Source organism: Pteropus alecto, unplaced genomic scaffold, assembly GCF_000325575.1.
Source record: "Pteropus alecto unplaced genomic scaffold, ASM32557v1 scaffold24, whole genome shotgun sequence".
Lineage (NCBI taxonomy): Eukaryota > Metazoa > Chordata > Mammalia > Chiroptera > Pteropodidae > Pteropus > Pteropus alecto.
In genome coordinates this window covers 1,742,127-1,761,483 of record NW_006439192.1, presented here as the reverse complement: position 1 = coordinate 1,761,483, position 19,357 = coordinate 1,742,127, and the positions used below count along the sequence as shown (strand labels likewise).

The following is a 19,357-nucleotide window of genomic DNA, read 5'->3' as shown; positions in this document are numbered from 1 at the left end:
GCACTGCAGACTCCTCTTAAAGGGGTTGTGTCCACGTTGTGGTGATGGACCTGCTCACTCTGAGCACCAGCGCAGGGGTGGCTGCACAGGGGTCACCAGGGACTTACAGGGGGACATTGAGTTATTGGAGTGAGGGCCGGAGGCAAGGCTCTTTCCGAGGCAGAAGTGTCGGTGGTATCCATTGTTCTTCTGTTGAGGCCTCCCCACTCCCAATGTGTGGACGTAGTGCCGCCATAGGAGACATTATCAAACTGGATAAGAAGGTTGCTCTACCCAGAGGACTCCCTGAACCTGCCTCCCCCAACTCACGGCCCCACCCAAGCCACATCCGGTTGTGCCCTGGGTGAGTCCAGTGCTCTTCACTGAGCCAACTCCAAGACTCACACTGGTGGCAGCTGACCTCTGTTTCTGGCATGGCCTCTTGAGGCAACTATAAGCACAGCATCTGGGGGTTGCTTGCTGAATCTTAACAAGTAGCCCCAAAGGGACACGCTGAGGCTAAACCTGGCCTGCAGCTGAACTCCTGGCAGGACTGTGCCACTGGACACCTACTACACAAAGCTGCGCTAATAAGACCAGGAGACTTAGGAGCTTTGCTTAGTACATAGAAACAAACACAGAAAGGGAGCCAAAATGGGAAAACAAAGAAGCAGAAACCATATGAGAGAACAGAACAGAGATCCAGATATAATGGAGTCAAGTAATCTAACAGATGCAGAGTTCAAAACAATAATTATAAAGATGCTCAACGAACTGTAGGTGAATTCAGTGAGAACTTTAACAAAGAAATAAAAAACATAAAAATGGAAGTGGAAATTATAAAAGGGAACCAGTCAGAAATGAAGAACACATTATCTGAGATGAAGAGGATATTACAGAGAATAAACAGAGTAGATAAAGAAGAGGATCAAACCACCAATATAGAAGAATGGGAAGCCAAGGACACTCAATGAGAATGGCAAGAAAAAAGAAACTAAGATACAATAATAATTTAAGGAGCCTATAAGACATAATTAAATGTAAAAATATCCATGTCATAGGATACCTGAAGGAAGACAAGAAGTTGAAGATCTGAAGAAATAATGATGGAAAACGTCCCTTACCTGGTGAAAGAAATAGACATAAAACCCCAGGAAGCTCAGAGAGTCCCAAGAAAGGAACCCAAAGAGGCCTATACGAATATACATCATAATTAAAATGCCAAAGGTTAAATAAAAAGACAGAACCTTAAAAGCAGCAAGAAAAAAGCAATTAATTACCTACAAGAAAGCACCCATAAGACAGGCAGCTAATTTCTCAAAAGAAACTACGCAGGACAGAAGGGCTTGGCACAAAATATTCAATGTGATGAAAACCCAGGATCTACAACCAAGAATACTTTATCCACCAAAGCTATCATTTAGAGTTGAAGGACAAATAAAAGAGCTCCCCAGTCAAAAATAGGCTAAAGGAATTTACCAACACTAAGCCAGTATTACAAGAAATGTTGGAGAGACTTCTTTAAGAAGAAAAAAAAATGTGTCAAAAACATGAATAAAGAATAGTAATAACTACATTCCTATCAACAAGTACCTCAAATGGAAAAGAATTAAGTGCTCCAACCAAAAGATAGAGTGGCTGAAAGGATAAGAAAACAAGACCCCTACATAAGCTGCCTACAAGACTCACTTCAGATTAAAAGACACACACAGACTAAAAGGAAGAGGATGGAAAAAGATATTGCCTTGATGGACCTACAGGATATTGTGTTGAATGAAATGAATCGGATAGAGAAAGACAAATATCGCATGATTTCACATACATGTGGAATCTAAAGAATAAAAAAACAACAAAAGTGGAAATAAACTCATAGAGAATATTTTGAGGGCTACTAGATGGGAGGGAGTGGGAGGAATGGTAAAAAAAGGCTAAGGGATTAAGAACAAATGGATAGTTGCAGAATAGACATGGAGATGTAAAGTGTAGCATGGGGAAGATGGTTAATGTAATAAATATGTAAGAGAGAAGACAGGTATTAGATTTAGTGGGGTGACGGCTTTGTGAGTTATGTGTATCTGATCACTATGCTGCACAATTGAAACTGGTATATTATTGTATGACAACTATAATTGAAAAAAAGAAAACTCACTGAATTGAACAATGTAAATACGAGCAACTAATTTTCTAGCATATTTCAATAAAGCTGGGGAAAAAAAGAACTACCAAAATTATCCTTCAACTTTATGCTTTAAAAACCACGGAAAGAGTATTAAAAGTCTCTCATTGTAGCCTAAGACACACACACACACACTCTACAAAATTAATCTGATTTTTTATTCACTTATTTTTTGTTTTTTTAAAGAAGAAGCTTCTTAACCACAACTTATTTGAGCACTCTCCATGGTCTGTTTTCCTTTTATAAAAAGTCAAGGGACTCTCTCAGGTTTCATATTGGAATACAGCCAGGTAAAACCTCAACCCCTTCCTTAGACACCTCAAAACAAAAGGCAAATATTTATTATTTGGACAAATTGTGTTATGACACCAAAGAATACTGGGGCTCTTCCAAATACAAAAATCATAAGGAAATACAAAATACAGGGTTCAAATAAAATTGTTTCATTTCTCAAAACCAAAATAGAACTTTGTAGAAGGTTTTAAAAACACTATTCTTTAAACTATATTCCAGAATCAAGTATTCTAATTCTAAAGCAGTATCTTTTAACCTTTCTTCACAGCTCAAAATAACAAGAGTAGTAGTATAGAAAAATATCAGAAAAATCAAATATCAGAAACCAAATCTAATTTCCTGAGCCAACGATCAAATAGGAAGCACAAAAGTTGAAAACATGCACCTGCTCTGGCACTGCGTGTTGTTTGAGAGCTCTCCTGTCAGTAGTCCATTGCTCCTCCAGGTGGATGCCTGATGTGAAATTGGATATCCAGTTCCAGTATAATTGTTTGCACATCACCGCAACAAAGAGAGTCTGTGTAAAACTAGACTCACGGCAGATTTTTCCACTGCCTCACTTACCCTCACCTTTGTGCACCATGAAGTGTTCTAGCACATGCGCTCATCCACCTGTCCACCGCCACTTCCAACTCCCTTGTGAAAGCCTCATGAGCCAGTGTGTTTCCGTTTACTAAGGTCCGGAAGTTAACAAAGGCTCTACACCGCAAGGAAGCAACAGCTGCACCTAAACTACTCATTAACCCAGTCCTTGCCAAAGGGAAACTGTCAATCTGAATTACGATGTCATCTTTGCTGGGTCATTTTATTTTTAAATTTTAGCCAAAATACTCTTTCATTAAACAGGTAACTTTCTAAAGCAGCAGGTATCTGATATAATCGAAAGCACAAAATATTTTTAAAAACTACTAGTTCAAGTTCTGACACTCCTCATTTGAATATGCCAAAATCTTTAAAAGATGACATGTATTTCTAGCCAGAATAGACATTTTAATCTAAGAAAGTTAAAGAGGGCACTAAATGTACTAGTCATTGGGCTAAACCAAAAGATAACTTTAAATATGCCTATTATAGATAATGGAACTTTTATTACTAGGAGTTTATGAGAAAAGATTATTAGTCTTCTGTAAAAACCTCACTTCCATTCCAATTCCAATTTCTAATATATAGAGACCACTCCTGCAGTTCTGCCAAATCCAGATCTAGTAAAAACACAAAAATTACAATTGATGTAAATAGAGTCCTGCTCCCTTCATTTTGCCTTCCATTAGACAGCTCCCCCTTGACTTTCTTTTTCCATTCCTCACAGGGAAGTGACATTTTGAGATGGAAGTGGAGGGTACGATTGAACCTTTATCATCAGTATGAGAATGTGAAATGTGGGGAGAAGAGACGTCTTTCTGGTATTTAAACCTTTCCCCATAGAAACACTACCAAAAAAATCCATTCATTAGGGATTAAAATTTACATGATGAAAGAGATATGTAAGAATGAGTTCATATGCTCTAGAATGGAGAGAGCATGAACTTAAGGAATAAAGAGAATCAGCATTTGTGGTGTACCTAACTGTACCAGACCCTGCGCCTTATATTGTTATCTCATTTAATCCCCACAATGCACTCCTCAAAACAGAAAACAATATGACCACTTTACAGTTGGGGACAGGGGTGGAGGATGGGAGAGAATCACAAGACTCAGGTTAAGAAGCAATAAACTTCAGGATAGGAATATCAAGAATGAAGCATAAAGATAGAAAAGAACAAAATGCGTAGATGAGATAAGAAATATGGGTAGCCCTCAACTAATTAATGGTCTGAATTCCAAAATTTTGTGTGTAATTTTTTTTAACGGAAACTTAGTTTTCCAAAAAAATGAAGCTACAAGTCCACAGACTCTTATCCAAAACTCTTAGAACAGAATGTGCTTTTGAATCCTGAATTTTTCTGATGTTAGAAAAGTATTACAGTATATGTATCTTAAAGCAACAATTCCTGTAGGATTTGGGGCAACATTCCATAAGTCAGGCATCACTGATATTTCTTTAGCAAACAATATAAATATCCACACTAAATGGGATAAGTAAAGAATATATATAGTCTCATATCAGTTCAGATCATGTTTTGCCAACAACTGAGTTTAGTTAAGTGAGATCTTAACTGTAAAATGAGTTGTAAATTTTTTTTCATTCTCCAAAGAAGAGACACAGATGGCTGATAAGCACATGAAAAGATGCTCAACATCACTAATCATTAGGGAAATGCAAATGCAGACCACAATGAGATTCCACTTCATACTCATTAAGATAGCTACTATCAAAAAACAAAACAAAACAAAAACAGAAAATAACAAGTGTTGGCAAGGAAGAAACTGGAACCCTTGTGCATTGTTGGTGGAAATATAAAACAGTACAGCCAATGTGGAAAACAGTTTAGCAGTTCCTCAAAAAATTAAACATAAAATTACCATATGAACAAGCAATTTCACTTCTGGGTATATAAAAGAATTGAAAGCAAGAACTTGAACTGATATTTGTCCAATAGCCAGAAGATGGAAGCAACCCAAATGTCCATGGACCGATGAATGGATAAACAAGATGTGGTAAATACATACAATGGAATATTATATAGCCTTAAAAAGGGAATTCTGACACACTCTACAACAATGAATGAAACTTGAAGACATTATGCTAAGTAAAATAAGCCAGACACAAAAGGACAAAAATTGTATGACTCCAGTTACGTGAGGGCTACCTAAAGTAGTTAAATTCATAAAAACAGAAGGCAGAATGGTGTTGCTAGGGGCGAAGGGAGGAAGAAATGGAAGTTATTGTTTAACTGGCCATTCCTTCTCAGTTTCTCTAGTCTCTGAAATTGAAATATCCCAGGACTTTTCAAAGCTCTTCTCTTTCTAGTCTCATTCCTTTAAACACCAACTTGCTGACAAGCCCTAAATTTAAATTTTCAGCCCCAACCTGTGCTTTGAATTCCAGACACACATATCACACTGTCTACTTGATATTTCCTCTCTTGAATCTCTTATAGAAATATCAAGTTTAGTAGTCCAAAATCAAACTCCTGATCTTCTTTTCCCCAAACCTGCTCCTCCTGTATTTTTCTCCATCTCAGTAAATGGTAACTCTCTCTTCCAACTGTGCTGTGTCATCCTTGATTCCTTATTTTCATAACCATCCAATCCAACAGCATATCTTAATGTGTCTACCTTCAAAATATAATCCAGAATTCCCATTTCACCACTACCACTCTGATCCAAACCACCATATCTCTTAATTGGATAATGCTAGCTAATAGCCTCTTAAGTTCTCCCTGCTTTTGTGTTTCCTCCCCTCAATGTGCAGAGAAGCCAGAGCAATCTTGTTATAACCTATGTTAGATTGTGTCATTCCTCTGGTCAAAATCCTCCAAGGGTTCCTATCTCGCTCAGAGTAAAAGTCATAGTCTTTATAATGTTCTAAAAGAGCCTACAAAATCTGGCTTCCCATTACCTTTCTGTCCTCATCATCTAATTTTTATTCTCAGCTCTAACCACACTGGCCTTCATGTATTTCCTTGACCATGCTAAGTATAAATCCTGATTCAGGGCCTTTGCATTTTAGATCTCCTGCCTGGAATGTTATTACCCTAAGATCCACATGATTCATTCCCTCATCTTCTTTGGGTTTCTAATAAATGTCAGACAGTCCCTAACCCAACAATTTAAAACTGTACAAATCTATCTTTTCCCTCTGAATTTTCTCTCTCCCTCCCCTGACTCTTCCCTGTAACACTACCACATAGCATACCATTTACTTAACCCAACTAAACTGTAAGCTCCAGAGAATAAGAATTAAAAAAAAACAACACTATTTTGTTCACTCTTGTATCTCCAGTGTCTAGCACATGGTAACCAGTACCCAGTGATATTTATTGTTAAATGACCGTTATCTATAATTTCAACTATTACCTATGTAGTTTTATTACCTGTATGTTGATAACCTGGCAAGATCCTACCCAAATCCCTCCTGACTTCCATATATAACAGTCTACAAAAGTTCTCCATTTTAGATTTTACACAAGTCACCAATTTATGTAAGCATGGTCTCTTCCTCCATCCAAAAAGCTCTTCTTCCCACATTTAATATCAGCATGTACTCAAAATAGAAGAACACTGGGAGACCAATTTGGTTCCACCTTTTCCTTCAATCCTAACTCCCAAACCAACACAGTATCTTATCCATTCTATTCTAAATCTTCCACAAAATCTCTACCTACAATACCTCCTATACCTTCATTTAGGCCCTAGTCACTTCTCATTCTTACTACTGTAATCAGGGGACTGATAGATATCCATGTTCAGGTATTCTTCAATCCACTGCTCACTGTATCACCAGAGCTAAATACAAATACAATCATATTATCTTTTAAAAAAATCTTCAGTAGCTCTTCAAGAGCTGTTTAACTACTTTAAAAAGCTACTGTAACTAAAAAATAAAGTACAAACTCCTTAACATGTACCATAGGATATTTATGATCATCTCTTACTTGAACTGCAGCCAAATTAACTACATCCAGCTCCAAGGATTCAGTAAGCTTTCTTACACCCAACTGTTCTGTTTGAAATGCCTTCCTCTTCTTATTCAATAGTAAACTCTTACTCATTCCTTCAACACCTTGCTCAAATATCACCTTCTCTACGAAGACTCTCCTAACATCCCTAGACAGATGCCTTCCTAGTCATTCTCACTGCATCTCATGCATATCTCTATAGTACTATTATATCATAAACTAGCAGTTAAGAGTTAAGGATCTAGAGTCGGACTGCTCTAGTGGGTAAAGGGTTCAAATATTTATTCTAATACTTAATAACATATAACTCTAGGTTAAGGTAATCCTTCTCAGGCTTCAATTTCTTCATCTGTAAAATGGGAACAAGTAATAACAAGGTTGCATTAAGGCAACAAACTGATATATAATGCTGAATGTAGTACCTGGCAGGCAGTAAAAGAGTGCCTGTTACTAATCTCATGGCTTTAATTATTTGTTTATAAATGTCTCCATAACTGGAGGGCAGAGACGCATATTCTATTTATCTTTGCATTTCTAGCACCTACCACTAAAACAGGTAGCAGAAGCTCACATTTATCTAGTGCTCACTACATGAATGACTTACAGTCTTTGCAAGTTATCAACTCATTTAATCCTTTCAACGAATGGTAATTTGTTTGACCAAGGTTACTCAGAAGGATAGAATTTGAACAGGCTGCTTCTAGTACCTAAGCTGGTAACCACTATCTTAATAAATTCTCAATAAAACTGTGCTAAACTGCTAAATGAATAAACTCAAAATACATTTAAATAGTCTTTAATATGTGACTTATAATTAATGGGTAAACGCCTAAGACACTAAAACAATCCCCCACTCCCCAACCCTAATTTTACCAGTACCAAGGAAAAAATCACTTTAACAACAAAAAAAGCAGTCATGGGGACACCTTAAAATCCTGCCATGCCAAGACTAGTATCCTCTTACTAGCGTTCAAAATCTTCCAATATCCAACCCTGTACTAATAATTTAACATATTTCTTACCATTGCCTAACAAATGTTCTACTCTGCTTTATCTTTCAAATGAAACTAGACAGTCTTCGATTTGCACGGTGCCATATTAACTGAAACTTAGGCATACCAGCACTGAGATCAAATTTCAGTTATCATAGAAATGTATAAAACATGGACACGATTCTGACATATCACATTCCCATTAACACAGTGCCATGCAAAACAAGAACTGCTTGTAATGTAACACTTTTATGGTCAGTTATTATGTTTTCTACATTATTTCCACAATGTGACTTGTACAAAGAAGGCCCTTAAGATATTTGTTGATCTGATGGACCAATAATCACAATGTCTCTTGTATTTATAGTTTATTCCCCAAAGCTGAAGTTAATGTTTACTCCACCTGGTAAGCCTTCTTCCTCTCCATTTACCTAAATCCCAATTATCCTTTAAGCCTGCTTCTTCTGTGACCATCTCAGATCACATCAATTCTTACTAACTAGTATATTTTGAACATGTGGAAGGGTCTGTATCATTTAATACAAATTACATAAATTGGTACTCTATGCCACTGTTTGCTGTGTACCTTTGTACCTTTCCCTTCTTTCATTCAGTGCGTGCCTTATGATTTTGATGCCTCCATAGGATTTTTTTACAGGGTAATACAGGATGTTATTGTGATTAAGGGCACAGGATTTGAAATCATGCAGGCCTGGGTTCTAACTCTACCTCTGCCGGTATTAGTTATATAACTTCAGGGAAGTCATGCAACTAAGTCCCAGTTTCCTCCTATGTAAAAATGGGGATAATAATCCTTACTTCAGAGAGTTAAGAGTTGTTGAACCTAACTTACTTCATTTGTAATAACTGTTCAATTCTTTATGCAAAAAAGAAAACTATTTTAATACCCCATACTGATTTTTAAAATGTTGTAACAAATCAGATTCTTCAAAACTAAAAATCATTAAAATTAGGTATGGAAATAGAACATGCTATTTGGTAATATTTTATGTAAAAATCATTCTATATGTTTCAAGAAGGCTGTTATGCTCCAATGGAATGAGTTGAATACAAATGAGTTTTTCTGGTGATAGACCTTTTAAGAAAAACCATTTCCTCAAGCTCATAAGATCACTGCTAAAATAAAATTCTAGACCAGAAGCCTATGCTACTAATTTATTATGCTTCTATTTTTTTCAGAGGTGCCTCTTTTTTGTGGAAGTGTTCCTTATATAGCTAATGATGGAACACAGTACCAGGCAAACTATATCCTTATTTCTCCTGAAATTAAAAAACAAAAACAAAAACAAAAAAACAATTAATGAATGATCTCTTTTGATAAAAATCTTGCTAAATATTTCAATAATTCTTGAATTAGATAACATACCATGTGAAATTTAATTACTCAAGATAATCACCATGCACACAAATACTGGATTTGTTTTTTTGTTTCTTACTAAATTGTAAACTCTATGAGAATATAAACTATGTCTGACTCATACAGCCCTTACACCTAGCATAGTTTGTAGAACAAAGTAAGCACTCAATAAATGCTGGGTTTTTGGTTGGATGGATTCCAATATTAATTCTTTTATCATTTATTTATTTATTTTTTTAGGTGCGGCAACTCTTGGTTGACCTCACAGATTGCAAGGACCTTGTCAGATTACAATCCCTTATTTTTTATTTTTTACGCCTACAGCACCTGGTCTTCCTAGGTGGTCACCCATCCAAATACTAGCCAGGCCCGACCCTGCTTAGCTTCTGAGAGCAGATGGGATCAGGCTTGTTCAGGGTGGCATGGCTGTAGACTCATTTATCTCTTAATAGTACAACTGTAAGACTTCCTAAGACCCTATAATAAAATCTTCCTGCAAATTTTTTGAAACAAAGGTTGAAACCATATCTAGGCTCAGCCATATCTAGGCTCTCAAAAATGACTTTGTGCAATATCTTTATGAATGCATTTATTATTCAAAACATCCTCTAATTTGATCCAATAGTAACTTTCCCATTGGCTTTAACCCACTTTCTCTAATACATTAATTCAGAGAACTTGGGAGTCATCCTTAATGACCTCTTGCTCCTTCAAATTACACATCAAATCTGTCACCAAGTTCTGTCAATTCCATCTCTAAAATATGTTCTAAATCCATCTACGTCTCTCCCATTTGATTTCCACCTCTCTAGTCTAAGTTGCTATCTTCTTTCATCTGGATCATTGAAAAAGCCTCGAAATTGATTTCCCTATTATCCATTCTTAACTAATTCCAATCCATTCTTCATACGGTGGCCAACAAAAAACAATTTTTATTGCAAATATGATCCTATTTCCTTGTTAAAAATCATTCAGTAGTTTTGCATTATAATTACAATAAATACCCAAGCCCTAACTTACAGAAGGAAAATAATTTTACAGAGAAGAAGCATGATAGAATGTTCATAGATCAGATGAATAAACTGCTATTATTGCTTACCCACAATATAATTAATCCTATTTCTCATACGTGAACAAATTATTTGATTGCCCAATCTGAATATCCAACTTTACCTGCAGTGCTTGTTCTTGGATATCACGAAATAACTCCATATCTTTCTCAGTCATGATTTCCTGGCTCCCAAAAAGCCGTTCCTCACTTTCTTGTTTGCCGTCCCAGCCATCCTGATTGTCTACACATAAAGAAAAAGTTCATACATTATTAATACTATCCTTAATTTAATACATTAACTAGAAAAAAATTTCAGAAGTCTTTGGTTCAGTTTGAAGACCTCAATATTATTTATATAACAGAGAAGAAGACAGCACTAAACTGACTCCTAGAAAGGTACTAGTCAATAAAGAATATGTACAAATCGTATCCATCTTATTAGGAAAACCTTGAACTGTCTTAGAGCTTCTTAAAAATATTACACAACCAAATTTGATCTTCATTAAAAGAGATTATATTTTAATATATTGCAATACGTATAAAAGGAGACCGGAAAAAAGGTCTAAGGGGTATGAAATTTATTTTGAAATAATATGAACATACTATTTTTATTATAAGTTTAACATAACATTCAAATACTGTTTTTCCATTTTGGGCAGTATGGAAAAAGTTTATGTTAAAGTAAGACATATTTTTCATCATCTGGGAGGAAAATAGGGAAATTTGCTCCTTTTAAAATTCTCAATGACCCTGCAATCGACATAAGGTCAATACATTCTTATCTCAGCAAAAGCATAACCTTTGAAATAGCCATCTTAACTGATGTCTAGAAGTACCAACTTCCTTCATATCGGGAGTCCCCTTTTAAAGTATGAACTCTACGAACCTGAGGATCATAACACCCCTTTTAAAGTATGAACTCTACGAACCTGAGGATCATATCACCCAGAGGGTGATAATCCTCTGGGTATTCGAAATTATAATAATCAATCTACTAAATGATGTATCTTCCTCAAATGGACCAAGAAATTAGTGAAGGAGTATTGGGGACTTATGTAGATCCTTATCCTTTGCATTTGAAGATGTCACTGCTTATAGATTCATTTCCTCTTTGTATGAGTGTGGCTGAAAAGACCAATTAGTGAGATAGTTCTTTTCCTATCAACTGCACACATAGGATGTCTTTTATTCATTTAGTATAAGAAAAAGGACAAGGACTCACTGTTCACAATATTTATATAACAGAGAAGAGGATAGCACTAAACTGACTCCTAGAAAGATACTAGTCAATAAAGAATATGTACAAATCGTATCCATCTTATTAGGAAAACCTTGAACTGTCTTAGAGCTTCTTAAAAATATTACACAACCAAATTTGATCTTCATTAAAAGAGATTATATTTTAATATATTACAATACATATAAAAGCATTTTATTACAATACATATAAAAGCAATACAATACATATAAAAGTTTTATACAAACTAAAAAATGTATGTATAATCTAAAGATACTACGTGACTTTAATGCCCCCTAGTGCATGACACAGATGGATGCAGGCATCGATCTAGTACAACATTCAGTAGCATTTGTTATCAGATGGTGCAGACTGTTCCTTAAACTTTAAAATTCATAAAAGAAAATGGCAGCTAATTAAAGCAAAAAAAAAATCACACCAATGCCTAAAGCTCAATACTGGTTCTCCATATGCTTTATGCATTTGCTCCAATAATTTCTATTTCCAAAACTTTCCAGCAGATTCTTCTAATAATCCATCTCCAGTGAAATGGTTAATTCAAAAATGCCTTTCATCAGGATCTGCTTTATGAGATTCTAAGTTCAAACTAAAAGGCTTGCATATTTTCTTGGATAAACATGCTCAGACTGGAGCTTATCTACAGTGTACATGGCTGATAAAGACACAGAAAGTACTTAAATGCTTAAAGAGTAATTAGTTGATTGACACTCTGGTGGGAAGCAGATCAATACAGCATTAAAAGGGGGTTCCTAACAATGACGAGAATTTTCTCTTCTGTACTGGACCAATCAGTTACATAGAATGAGGAAGCTGTGAATACAATCACCAACGGGACATTCAGGGGAAGGAAATCAAAGGTAGATTCTCTTACACTACATGAGACAAAACAGTCTTATGATTAAAAAAAGTCCATTCTCATTCTTCAACTTTCCTCAGAGCCCCTTCTACTTCCTTCACAGGATTAGGTTCTCTAACAAAGCATACAATAGCAATAAGGCTAATTTAAGCTTTAATTATTTGGAGAGCTAATCAAAAATTTCCCCTCTAACCTGAATTACCTGCTACACTATTAAGTCTTCTCCACAGATGTTTTCTACTTTGAAAACTAAGGAACTTAGCCTGATATACATGAGCAAATGGCCTGAAGCTATGGTGTATGAGCTTGCTCTCTCTCTAGCGCTCGCACTCGCGTGCTCGCTCTCGCGCGCGCGTGAAGCTATGGTGTATGAGCTTGCTCTCTCTCTAGCACTCGCACTCGCGCGCACTCACACACTCTCTCTCTCTCTCTCTCTCCTCTCTCTCTCTCTCTCTCTCTCCCCCTCTCTCCCTCTCTCTCTCGCTCTCACTCGCTCTCGCTCCCTCTCAAGTGTAAACCATGAAAAATTACAACTATATTTGCCAAGATTTGAAGTAAAAAAATCACTGACCTTATCATATTTGCATATATTTTGGTATTTTCCTTATGCTTAAGTCAACAGCATGTTATCCACCCATACTCTTTCTAATTTCCTCTCAGGAATAAAGTCAGCACAGTGATATTCAACATATGATTTATTTTGTAATTTATGAAATGTAAAGTTTTCCTTGATTCAAGATTATAGCCCAGATTTCTGTAGGCAGATTCTTTGTGGTTCTACCAAAAAAAAAAAAAGCACCTTCTTTTGTCTAAGAGCTCCTACTTACTGATTCCGCAACTTCAAGTCTAGCATCTAAATTCTTGCCAGTTATCACCTTAGTATCATTAAATATGTATCTTTAATACATTCTTTTATTTCTTAACCAATTTTTAATAACCAAATATAAATCTATTCCAGATAACTAGTGTTATTCCAAATAATACACTCTGAAATATTTTTTGTTTCTAAGTGAACAAACTTTTACCTGTGGGCCAATCTGAAGTGCTTGATTTTCTGTTGCCCTTTTTCCTGATTCTATATTGCTCAGAGTAGTCTACCACTTCCCCTCGAGGTTTCCGCCCATCAGGGGAAGGGGTGAAGAATTTGGTAAGGCCATCAATAAGCCCTTTGGTTTTCTTGTTGAACTTCAAGGGGACACTGCTATCTCTGCAGAAGTCCAAGCCATCTATTCGCTCTAAATATCCTTCTTCTGATGATGACGCAGATTGGCTGGAGATAGTGATTTTACGTTTCCGGCCCCTTCCAGGCCCAGTTCGAACTTTGCTGAAGGAACATTTTGATCTAAAGAATCAAACAGGGAAAAGGGTAACTAGTAAAAAGAAATTTTTATAAGGTTTTTACTTAATATATAACATATAATTAGTAAAAAACCTGTAGCTTTATAAAAAAAATCTGCATTGTTAAGACTATTCCATAAATATTATATGAAAAAGTAATATTATTATTAAAAACTTCTATTTCCAAGAAGCCTAGTTATTTAATAGTAAAAAGAATCCTAGGCTAGGAATCAGAAGGGAATGTTTGAGTCATAATTCTGTCACTTACTAGCTGTACATCTTGGAAAAATTACATTCTCTCTAAATATCAGTGTCTTCATCTGTAAAATGAGAGTTGGACCAGAGAACAAGTAAGATCCTTCCAAGTATACAGCCCTGTGATCTCTGCACCAACTCAGACTTACACTTTTCCCTCTAAACACATAGATGGGTTATTGTATAAAAGTGAGAAATCAAAAGATGATTTTACAGGAAAATCAAAGCTTAAGATTTAAAATATGAATTATAATACTTGTTCTGTATATTTCATTTATTTCAGTTATATCACCTTCAAGACAGACTCAAGTGGTGGGTAAAATTTTTGAGACTAGAGAGGTTTACAAGCCTATAGATATTTTACATATCATCAAAAGTGAATTACCTTAGAGATACTGAAATAAAAAGATAGAATTAGCTACTGAATCTTGCCCCACCTCCTCCAGACATAGCCCAGTTTCCTAGTCCACAAGGGATAATTATATCCTGATTTCTGCTAATAGATGAAAAACTCACATTTTTTTTACATCAGGATATAAAAATGGCACTTAGCTATGACCTGAAAAGAAGCAATCCAGTAATCTGTACATCTAATAGAAATAAACTACTAAGACTAATATCAGGAGAAATATCTGTGAAATGCTACAATAACATTTTTCCTTCTTATTTTTTATATAAGGCAAAAGTGTCAAGGCCAGGCATCAGTGCTAGCCTACTCGGCTTTTAATCGTAGTTCAATATTTACTATAAACTTGTGCAAGTTAATCTCTCTATGCTATGCTGCAGTTTCTGACTGAAAAATGACAGTAACAGTACCTTCTCCATTTAGTTGTTCGGAGAATTAAATGATCTAACACACATAAAGCACTTTAATAAGGGCTAAATTAAGTGTGCCTTGGCACTTTAATAAAGGCTCACTTAAGTGTTAGCCATTATTATTATATAAAAGTGCTAGTTGTAACAATTGAAATTTTTTTCATAAAGCAAACAAGTGAATCCTACACTACAGAGAAGGCCCTATCCTTTTCTCCCCTCACCTTGCCACAAGTACAACTTACACCGTGTTTTGTTTCTTTAACCTGTTTTTTGGACGTCCTATTGGATTAGCATAGCGCCGTTTTATCTGTGCCGCCTTCTTCTGTAGAAGTTTTCGTCCTTTTTTCCTAGGCCGACATATCTGACATATCCACATGCCTATAAAGAAAGAATATTCCATATAAAAACACAATGGATATAAATATATCACAATAGTTCAGATACTCCAAGCCAGTAGTTCTTAACCTTTTTCAGGTCAAGGGCTTTTACTTGAAAATCTGATTAAAGCCCCCAGAAAAATACACATGAAAACATATAAACACAAAATTCTACAAGCAATTGGAAGGGATTCACAAATATCCTGAAGTCCACACATAGTTGAAGTTCACTGATCCTCAGTTAAAAATCCCTGCTCTAAACTAGCACCCAGATATTGGTTTTTAATTACCATTCTACAAAAAAGGAAGCCAGGTTTCCATAGAGTAATAGCTGATTCCAGGACTGAAACAGAGAAAATACAAGATATCCTGGAATATCTTGTGATGCCAGAAAATAAAGAAGTGCTCAAAAGACGAAGGCACATCAAAAGAATGTAGGAACCAACTTAAAGGAGCTCCAAATAGTCCAATCTGGGTCCATCCAAGCAAAAAAAAGAAATAATCACAGCAATGGGTTATAACCGATAGAATAAATGTGGTGAGTCCAGAATTATATAAATAATAAACAAATAAATAAATGAGAAAAAAGGATGGCTCTTCCTTACAGAATAATTCCAATTAATATATGTAGAAAGAATGATAAAAACAGAAAAATCATTATGCAAATACCACGATAAAAATTAGTGTAAGCAAGAATCACAGATGAATGCTTTAGTGGGCAAAGCAGAAAAAGAGTAACTTTAAAGTGTCTGTCAGGTTTTTTCACTGTAATCAAGTGATCAAAGTTAATGTTTCTAGTAATACGACATACCAGTATAAAAACCCGTTATGACACACTGACAAGGGCACACCATCGCTTCTGGAGTACTCTTGTCAAACTTTATAACCTCGATCTAATCATGATAAAGAGACAAAACCTCAAATTGAACGACTTTCTATAAAATAACTGACCAGTATATACTCTTCAAAAGTGTTAAGGTTTCTCAAAGACAAAGTCTGATGAATTAAACCTGACTGGAAGAGACTAAGGAAATATGACAACTAAACGTAACATGAGATCCCAGATTGAATTCTGAATCAGAAATTCAAATAAAGTCTGAAGATTAGTTAATTATATCATATCAATGTTAGTTCAATAATTGTACTATGGTTTTGTAAGATGTCAACATTAGGGAAAGCTGGGTAAGGGTACAATGAGAACTACTATTTTTACTATTTTTCTGTAAGTCTGAAATTATTTCAAAATAAAATGTTTCCTGCTTTAAGCTGCTATAAAACTACTTTGGTAAGCATTAAAAATGCAGGAATTAAGTTCTAAGAAAATCTTCATCTTGAATGATTCTTAGAAGGCCTTTTGCTCAGATTTCAAGTGAATGGAGAGGCAGGAAAGCGGGTATTTACTCTTCCAATACATATAAATTTAAGACTTTTCAAAAGGTAGCAAACAATAGAGTGATACAAGAGGGACTCAAGTAAGATCCTAAAGTGGAACAACTTGGCTACACCTAAGGTTGAGTCTCTTGCCATCAACAGGAAAACTTTCTCCAAATAGACATTATAAAAAATCCTACAAGCATTTTACTTAAGAAACATATAAATCACAAAATCAGAGTTGAAAATCTGTGATAAGACAAAGCAGGGGTCACTAACTAGATTTTTTTAAAGAAATTTTAAGTATATAATAGGATGAAAGTCCAATCAACAGGCAAGTATATCTCAACTAAATATTTTTCAAGGAACAGGGGTAAAAACAGAATAACATTAAGCTGTACTCTTATGATTTGGGCAATTATTTGTTTGAAAATTATTCACTAAAGTTTTTTTTTACGTTTTGAATAAACCAGAGACTCTAATAGCTCTAGGTCCCTCAAAAATGATGAGCAGTGATATAATCAATATGACCTAATACAATTTTAATTCTTTCTTTAAAGAAAGAGATATTTCAAAATATCATATAAGGCAAGTATTTTGTCCTCTAGATACAGGACTGGCAAATATTTACAAATGAACCACTTCAGCCTCCATGGATGCCTAACTACTGAAAACAGAGGAAAATAATAATAAATCCATAGCACATAAGAATGTTAGGGCACCTAAACAGAAAGACTGTCCCCACCTTTAAGGTGAAGCTCTCTTTCTACTTATACAACCCAAATAAAAGGTGCAAATTACTCTTTCATTTTAACAAAGCAGATAAAAAGTGCTTTCATTATCATGCCCCTTTATATTGCCAGTTTCATTGCAGAAACTATTTCTCACCTTTTGGCATCCGGGTGAGTGGAGGATCACAACACTCCATATGAAAACCTCGGTCACATGAATCACAAAAGAGCATGTTATCCTAAAAAAGAGAAAGAACAGTTCTGCTTAACTTTATGAAACAGGACTATATCAGATCATGACTTCATAAAACCTAGGAAGCTTCAATGACCTTATTAAGGAGACTTTATTTATTGTAACAGCAAAAGTTTCCTTAATTTGTATTAAGTAAATGGACAGTCTGAGCAAAAAGTTTTGCTTCATCCAATTTTTAATAAAGAACTAGTTTCATACTTTCAAGTTTACCCAGTAACCAGATATAAGCTCACTTCAGTCTGACTTAATAACAAAAAAGGACAATTTGTAACTAATATACTAACTGAATGCCTCCATGCTACTCAAACAAATTTCAGAATATTTCTTTAAAATAACTTATAGTCTCTCTGCAAATTTCTATTAAGGTACTTTAGAAATTACCGAGAAATAAATAATCCAAGTCTCAATGAACAAGTATACTAAACTATTAATATCTAATTTTAAGAGGCTATTCTAAATTCTGCTGGACCAAGTGACTAAAAATTAACCAACAATACTTGGAGGAATATATCTGTTGTACATTCTATTTCTAAGTGAAATGTTTATATCGGAAGGTGAAGATACTCACTGCATTTTTGCCTTGATCTCGACAAGAGCTACAGGTTTTACACTCGATGCACTGCCACCGTAAGGCCTTCACTCTAACCGTTAGTTCAGGGGAAAACTTTAAACAGGATGGATGACCTAATAAGAGGGAAAAATTCACAAATGAAACAAGAATCATTTTGTAATTGTATTAAAAGAATTATGTAGAAAAAGGCAATTATCTTAAAACATATATCAAAGAAAACAAGATGCTCCTGGAAGCTTGCCATATATGTCTTATCAGGATATGTACTCCAATTCAGTTTCATCAATGCTAAATAGAATTTAGTACATACTCCCACAAATTTGACTGTAAAAAACTTGACAAACTCCAAACTTTTATTAAGCCTGCATTAAAGCATTATGTATGTACACATGTTTGTATGCATATGAATACAGGCCATTTCTGAAAGAATACTCAAAAATGGTTTAAATTATAACATCTTAGGATATGGAACTATAAACATTTTGAAGGAGAAGGACTTTACATTCACTGCACCCTTCCGTGCTCTCAATTTTTTTTAACAGTTAACATGTTACACTTATAATTAAAAAATATATAATAAAATCCTATAATCTAAACTGAGTTATCTGCTCATGATTTAAGGCACTCAAGCTAAAACTAAAACTTAAGCAATATTTCTACTGTGATCAGAATTAGAAGTAACAAAAAAAATTTCTTCTTCCAACAATTAGTATCAGTCTGATTCTCAAAAATTTAGAGTAGCCAATTTGCCCTCAACTCTGAAAAGATTTGTCCCTTTATTCTAATATTTGGTTATGTTTATTTTTCTTTGGTGAGACAACAAGCTGGTTAAATTATTTTCTCTTTCTTTTCTATTCTTAAATAACTCTTTTATAGGATGGTAAGAAGTTTCTCATCCAAATATCACTAACATTAAATAAAAATGGGAGAAGAGATGTAAAATCTCATTTATAACCTCATCATCCTAGAATAGTCATTTTCCTGTTCTACTTTTCCTTTTTAAACTAGCTAAAAGCTCTTGCATGGTTTTAACTATAGGGTATAAATAGTTTTGTTTTTTCTTCAAAATTTTATTCAAGTAAACTTTATATTCTTTAAA

General features: G+C 34.9%; 1 protein-coding gene and 1 non-coding gene across 3 annotated transcripts in view; both read right to left on the bottom strand.

Annotated features, from left to right (window-relative positions):
* KAT6A (lysine acetyltransferase 6A) overlaps positions 1-19,357 on the bottom strand; it is a 97,843-nt gene that overhangs the window by 25,865 nt on the left and 52,621 nt on the right. The window contains exons 4-8 of one of the 2 annotated variants that reach the window (XM_006916272.3): positions 18,256-18,371; positions 17,592-17,673; positions 15,198-15,333; positions 13,572-13,888; positions 10,555-10,673 (exon numbers count right to left, since the gene is read on the bottom strand). In XM_006916272.3, coding sequence (XP_006916334.1) covers positions 10,555-10,673; positions 13,572-13,888; positions 15,198-15,333; positions 17,592-17,673; positions 18,256-18,371 — 770 coding nt within the window. The remainder of the gene's footprint in view (positions 1-10,554; positions 10,674-13,571; positions 13,889-15,197; positions 15,334-17,591; positions 17,674-18,255; positions 18,372-19,357) is intronic. The other variant, XM_015592861.2, reaches the window with a different exon arrangement.
* LOC112483389 lies at positions 9,697-9,815 on the bottom strand. Its single transcript, XR_003047627.1, has one exon. It is a non-coding gene; the product is annotated as a 5S ribosomal RNA (ribosomal RNA).